At 34.1% G+C, this 7,167-nt stretch overlaps 1 protein-coding gene across 1 annotated transcript; it reads right to left on the reverse strand.

Moving 5' to 3' along the window:
• Positions 1 to 3,032: 3,032 nt before the first annotated feature.
• Positions 3,033 to 5,655, reverse strand: LOC137838320 (uncharacterized). Its single transcript, XM_068647569.1, has 8 exons — positions 5,581 to 5,655; positions 5,356 to 5,496; positions 5,110 to 5,276; positions 4,525 to 4,916; positions 3,968 to 4,177; positions 3,762 to 3,899; positions 3,562 to 3,694; positions 3,033 to 3,234 (listed from the first exon to the last, which is right to left on the reverse strand). The coding sequence occupies exons 1-8, from the start codon at positions 5,653 to 5,655 to the stop codon at positions 3,033 to 3,035; spliced, it is 1,458 nt and encodes a 485-aa protein (XP_068503670.1).
• Positions 5,656 to 7,167: the final 1,512 nt, after the last annotated feature.

The following is a 7,167-nucleotide window of genomic DNA, read 5'->3' on the forward strand; positions in this document are numbered from 1 at the left end:
ATAATCAGATTCAATAATTCTCAGATTAGGGTAATTTTCTTACATTAAGCAACAATTAAGTTTCAAAGTGTTCGATTTTCTCAATCATAAAAACTACACATTGGCACTTATCAAATTCCCCCCAACCTAGAATCTTGCTTGTCCTCAAGCAAAGTAATTGAATCCCAAAAAATAGTTCATTCTTCCCCAAAATCCTTAGAAATAAAATATATAGTTTAATATCAGAACAACTTCATGGAAAGAGCACAAGATAATTCAACAAAAAATTATGGTGTTTCCTATCAATTCAAACCAAGACAGGATAAGAATGTATTCAATTTCCAAGGTAAACAGTTGTTACTCTTCACTGAGAATCAAACTAAGGAATTTCTCTCTTCATTCCTCACTGGTGAGTGTTTTCCCTCTTTTTTTCACTGAATTCCAAGTTCATTTAAGGTTGCCCTTCATTTCCAGTTGATTACAAACACTTTCACAAACATAGATCTTGAGGTCTTTTCAAGTTGTAATGAGGCTGGGTTACAAAGAAAATTTGGTTTCTACAGGATAAAAAATGCACACCTTAAAAAAAGATTAGCATATTTGCAATTCTTTCTAATTGTGTTATCCATTATCCCTTCCATAAGATTCATTCACATTGCTTTTTTTATATTCTTGTAATCCCCTTTGCTTTTCTTTTTTTTTTTTTTTTTATTTTTTTTTTTTAGAAAGAGAAATGAGAATTTGGATAATTTTGTCATTCCCTTTTTTTTTCATTTTCTCTTTTCTTTTTTCATTCTAAAAATCCCAACAGCCACACCAAACCCAATTCTTTTAATTATAGAAATTTGAATTGCACCTATGCTCTCCTTTTGTTAGCATACCACAAGTAGGACAATATATGTATATCAGAAGCTAGGGTGCAATAAAACAAATTTGGCTCAAAAAGGGTTATTTTTCTGCACATTTCATCATATATTGCAAAGGTTAGCTGTTTGGCTTGAGTTTTCTCACCTCCAACTTTATTAAACATGCCTCAATCATCTCCATATTTGATTTTGTGATGCAAATTGACTAGAAAATTAGGCAACCTCAATTAACTCTTCACTAGTGAAAGTCTCTCAAACTGTTTAAAGGTTTCACACTCTCACTTGGTTGGCTAATTTCAATTCCTCATTTTTCTCAGACATTGCTTTCAACTATTTCCTTGTTCCAACATTTACACATTAATATCCTTTCTCAATTTGAGTGATGGTTCCACCACAAATTCTTTTTCAAATCAATCCATTTAGTTGTTCTAATTTAAACTATGGTTTGCTTTCTTTTTTCCAAAAAAACATACCATCATCTATCTATATACAAGATTTCACTTCACAAAATATGCAAACATCAACCATTATACTAACTTAAGCTTGTCATCACAAAATCTAAAAGTAAGAAATATTAAACTAAACTGCTAAAGTCAACTTACTAAACTAAACTACTTGAACTAAATTAATATTGAAATTAAAGTTAAACAAAAAAGATAAAACCAGTTTTTATGTTCATTGTCATGAGAAGTATCAATCTCCTCTTATGACTTTGTTCCGCTCTGTGCTAACATCATCATTCTAAACTTGGTTTGAATGTTCATCATCTGTTGCTGCTCCAGTTAGTCCAGCTGCCTTTTCTGGTGTATCTTCAACTCTAGTCCCAACTCCAAATGCTCATGCCCCCTGAAAAATTGTGCCTGCCCCCAGGCCTAGATAGATAATCATGAAATTCATGGGTGTCAACGATGGATTATTTCATACCAGATGTGGATTTGTGTGACTCATTTTTCTGCACAAGTAAGAATAAACATTTCTCAAACCAAAGTGTTTTATTTGATTGGCATTTCAACAAACACTTGATATGCAATGTATAAAATGAAATTGAATGAGTACTTGTTGTTTTTGGTATTTTATCCATGGAAACCGTACTTATCCTATTCCACAATCCTATTTAACATCAAGACATTGAAATTTCAAAAAGATTGAATCTTTTAAAAACATCGAAATTGTGAAATGGAACCAACAGAAACACGCATGTCTGGACTGTGAAATCGAACCAACAGAAACCAGCAGAAATCCCAGCAACCAGATTGAATGAAAATGGCAATAAAAATGATTAGGAAAAGATAATTACTTACCTTGACAATGGCAATGTAGATGAAATGTTTGTTTGAGAATGATTATGTAGATGGAAGCTTTGAGATTTTTTTTAGAACAGAGGGTGCTTCTGAAACTGAGTTAGGTTGCAGGATTTTCAAAATGTGATTTTTATAAAATGCTGCAGTTTTTTTTTTTTAGAAATCTCACTAGCTTATGCTAGAGCTTCTTAGCTCAGGCTAAAATTGGGCAGAGAGCAACAAATTTGCTCTAGCTCAAGCTAGCTCGTTTTAGCTTAAGCTAAAGTTTGGCAGAGAACAACAAAGTTTTCTAGCTCAAGCTAGCTCTTTTTAGCTCAGGCTAAAATTTGGCAGAGAGCAACAGATTTGCTTTAGCTCAAGCTAGCTCATTTTAGCTTAGGCTAAAGTTTGGCAGAGAGCAACAAATTTACTCTAGCTCAAGCTAGCTCATTTTAGCTCAGGCTAAATTTGGCAGAGAGCAACAGAGTTTTCTAGCTCAAGCTAGCCCATTTTAGCTCAGGCTAAAATTTGGCAGAGAGCAACAGATTTGCTAGCTCAAGCTAGCTCTTTTAGCAAGCGAAAGTTGCAAACAAAATTTCTTTTTTTCTGCATCTAGCTTAGGCTAAAAGTTCTAGCTTAAGCTAAAATTACCATGCAATGAAATTTTTTTGAAAATTTTCATTTTGTCTTTGCCAAAAGTTTCAAACCTTTCTAAGCTTTCTTCCATCATTCATTTCACCAAACATTTCAAACCTACATGACCATTTCACATATCAAACTGGTTTTAAAGACATCAAATATTAAAAATACTACTAAATCAAAAAAAATTAAAGACACATTTCAAAACAAAACACTAGGTTGCCTCCCAGCAAGCGCTCGTTTAACGTCATATAGCTTGACGCCTGATTTACTTAAGGATCATGAAGTGGATCATAGTGGTGTGCCTTTCAACTTCACCACCAAAATAATGCTTCAATCTTTGTCCATTGACCACCCAATTTCTTTTTGAGACAGGATCTTCCAATTCCACTGCTCCATATGGTTTTACTTGTTTGACTTGGAATGGTCCTGACCATTTTGATTTGAGTTTTCCAGGGAAAAGCCTCAACCTGGAATTAAATAACAACACCAATTGACCTGGTTCAAAAGTTTTTTCAAAAATTTTCTGTCATGGTAAAATTTGATTCGGTCTTTATAAAGTTTTGAAGATTGGTAAGCATTGAATCTCATTTCTTCAAGTTCATGAAGTTGCACTTTTCTCTTCTCTCCAGCAACTTTAGGATCAAAGTTTAGAAACTTGATTGCCCAGTATGCTTTGTGTTCCAGTTCTACGGAAGATGACATGCTTTACCATAAATCAATTGGAATGGAGACAGAGATGTAGGTGTCTTAAATGCTGTTTATAAGCCCAGAGAGCTTCCTCAAGCTTGTTAGACCAATCCTTTCTGGAAGAAGATACTGTTTTTTCCAAAATCTTCTTAATTTCCCTGTTAGAAACCTCTGCCTGACCATTAGTTTGAGGATGGTAGGCTGTTGCTACTTTATGCCTAACTCCATAATGTTCTAAACCTTTTGAAGTTGAGCATTACAAAAATGTGAACCTCCATCACTTATCAAAACTCTAGGAGTACCAAACCTGGTGAAAATATTTCTTTGAGAAATTTGATTACAGTTTTGGCATCAGCTTTCTGAGTTGCAGCTGCTTCCACCCATCTAGAGACATACTCAACTGCTAGTAAGATATATTCATTTGAGAATGATGATGGCAGTGGTCCTATAAAATCAATTCCCCAACAATCAAATATTTCAATTTCTTGAATGTTCTGCAATGGCATTTCATGCCTTCTTGTAATAGCTCCAGTTCTTTGACAACTATCACACTTCTGAACATGTTCATGTGCATCTTTGAACAGAGTTGGCCAATAAAATCCAGATTGTAACACTTTAGCTGCTGTCCTTTGTCCATTGAAATGACCTCCATATGGTGAATTGTGACAATGCCATAAATATTTTTAGCTTCATTTCTTGTAACACATCGCCTTATCAAATTATCTGCACCAATTTTGAATAGATAAGGATCATCCCATACATAGTGATTAACATCTTTGAAAAACTTTTTCTTTTGATGCCATCCAAAATCTTCAGGAACTACCCTGCAGCTTTAAAATTTGCCAAATCTGCAAACCATGGCCTTTCTTGAATTGCAAGGAGTTTTTCATCAGGAAACTCATCTATCACTTCTGATTCAAGTGCAGTTACTTCCTCTTTGCAAGTCTTGATAGGTGATCTGCCACATTGTTTTCACTGCCCTTTTATCCTTTATTTCTAAATCAAATTCCTGTAGTAGAAGAATCCATCTTATTAATCTTGACTTGGAATCTGATTTTGTCAACAAGTACCTAATTGAGCATGGTCAGTAAAAACAATCACTTTAGAACCAATAAGGTAAGATCTAAATTTTTCAAGTGCATACACTATAGCAAGCAATTCTTTTTCAGTAGTTGTATAATTACTTTGAGCATCATTTAAGACTTTACTTGCATAGTGTATCACATGAAAAAAATTCTCTTTTCTTTGCCCCAATACTGCTCCTACTGCATAATCACTAGCATCACACATAAGTTCAAAATGATAAAGCCAATTAGGTGCAGTGATTATGGGTGCAGAAATGAGTTTTTCTTTTAAATTCTTAAAAGCAATAAAACAATTTTCATCAAAATTAAATGCAGTGTCCTTATTCAGTAAATTGCAGAGAGGTTTTGCAATCTTTGAAAAATCCTTGATGAATCTCCTGTAAAAACCACATGCCCAAAAAACTTCTGATTCCTTTGATGTTGACTGGTGGAGGTAGTTTTTCAATAACTTCAACTTTGGCTCTATCTACCTCAATCCCTTTGCTAGAGATTTTGTGTCCTAAAACTATACCTTCTCTCACCATAAAGTGACATTTTTCCCAATTGAGAACAAGATTGGTCTCCACACACCGTTTTAGTACGGTATCTAAATTCTTCAAACAAGAACTAAAAGTAGTTCCATAAACAGAAAAATCATCCATGAAAACTTCAATTCCCTTTTCTAAAAGATCTGCAAAAATAGCAAACATGCATCTTTGAAAAGTTGCTGGAGCATTACACATCCAAATGGCATTTTTCTATATGCAAAAATACCAAAAGGACAAGTGAAAGCAGTCTTTTCTTGATCTTCTGGATTTACAACAATTTAATTATAACCTGAATAACCACCCAAAAAGCAGTCATAAGCTTTGCCTGCCAATCTTTCCAGCATTTGATCCATGAAGGGTAATGGGAAATGATCTTTTCTTGTGGCTTGATTGAGTTTTCTATAATCAATACACATCCTCCAACCTGTGACTGTTCTTGTTGAAATTAACTCATTTTTATCATTATGAATTACTGTCATGCACCTTTCTTTGGAAACTACTTGCCAGGACTGACTAGACTATCTGATATAGGATAAATCATCCCTGCTTCCAACAGCTTCTGAACTTCTTTCTTTACTACTTCCTTCATAGTAGGATTTAGCGTCTTTGAGGTTGAGCTATAGTTTGAAGTCTTGTTCCATGTGAATTTTGTGCATACAATAAGAAGGACTTATGCCTTTCAAATCAGATAGAGTCCATCCTATTGCTCCTTTATTTGACTTTAACACTTTCACTACTTCCTCTTCTTCTTCTGCTGTTAGAGAGTTGCTGATAATGACTAGTTTCTCCCCATTTTTGCCAGAAAAACATATTGAGTTGGTTTCAATTCTATCTTCTGAGGTTGAGAAATTTCTTCTTTGATTAGATCTTGCTTTTGACTAGCATCAGAATCTCTTTAGCCTTATCTAACTCTTCAACATAGTCTGTATTTCTTTTCTTTCCCCTTCATCTATGTCTTCAATACTACCATGATAACTTTCATTAAAGGTTCAACTGTTAAACATTTTTTTGAGTTTCAAAACAAATATCATCAATCACATCCACTCTGAAACACTCTTTTTGATCATTTGAATACTTCATTGCTTCAAAAACATTGAAGCTTACTTCTTCATCTTGAACACAAACCTTTAATTTTCCTTTGTCTACATCAATTATAACTTTGGCAGTTTTCATAAATGGTCTTCCCAATATCAAAGGTACTTCAGCATCTTCTTCAATATCCATAACAACAAAATCTACTAAAAGAAATTTATCCACCTTTACCAACAAATCTTCAACTATTCCATGTGGATATTTGATTGATCTATCAGCCAACTGCAAAGTCATTCTTGTTGGTCTCACTTCTACATCTCCAATTTTCTTCAACATTGATAAAGGCATCAAATTAATACTAGCTCCAAGATCCAATAATGCCTTTCCAACAGTGAGATTTCCTATGGTAGTGGCAAAGTGAAACTCCCAGGATCTCTAGATTTCTGTGGTAATGATTTTTGAATTATAGCACTGCATTCAGCTTCCAATTCAACTATCTCCTGGTCATTGAATTTTCTTTTCTTTGTCAATAATTCCTTATGAATTTAGCATATGTAGGCATCTGCTCTAAAGCTTCAGTAAAAGGAATGTTAATTTGCAGTCTTTTGAGAATATCCATAAATCTTGCAAATTGTTTTCTTTGAAGGAGCATGTGGATAAGGTACATCTTTTATAGGAACACTCCTCTCTTGTTTTTCATTTTTTTTCTTTTTTTCTTTTTTCTCTCCAAGATCTACATATCTTCCTTATTCTTCCTTCTTCTCCCTCACATTCAATTTGTTCTTTTTCATTCTCTCTCTCACTTAAAACCCCTCCTCAACAACTAAATTATCTCCAATTCCTTTTCTTATAACTTTCCCACTTCTGGTGGTGATAGACTTGCAATGTTCCTTGGGATTCGTTTGTGTATTCGCTGAAAATTGACTTCCTTGAGGCTAAGGCATCAATGATTCTTGTAGCTTGTTCTGCATCAACAGTCATCATTGTACCTCCTGGTGCAGCATCCAAGATCATTTTAGTATAACGCCTCAAGCCATTGTGAAATATGTTCAACTGAGCAATATCCCGA

The sequence above is a fragment of the Phaseolus vulgaris genome, chromosome 4 (genome assembly GCF_000499845.2).
Source record: "Phaseolus vulgaris cultivar G19833 chromosome 4, P. vulgaris v2.0, whole genome shotgun sequence".
NCBI lineage: Eukaryota > Viridiplantae > Streptophyta > Magnoliopsida > Fabales > Fabaceae > Phaseolus > Phaseolus vulgaris.

Excerpts from the sequence above, each read along its gene's own strand:
- LOC137838320 (XM_068647569.1), bottom strand. The coding sequence starts at position 5,655 with ATGAAGGAAGTAGTAAAGAAAGAAGTTCAGAAGCTGTTGGAAGCAGGG. Across the intron at positions 5,497-5,580 it reads ATCCTATATCAGATAGTCTA|TCACAGGTTGGAGGATGTGT; the intron begins GTCAGTCCTGGC and ends CAACAAGAACAG. Across the intron at positions 3,695-3,761 it reads CAAAGAAATATTTTCACCAG|GTTTAGAACATTATGGAGTT; the intron begins GTTTGGTACTCC and ends CAACTTCAAAAG.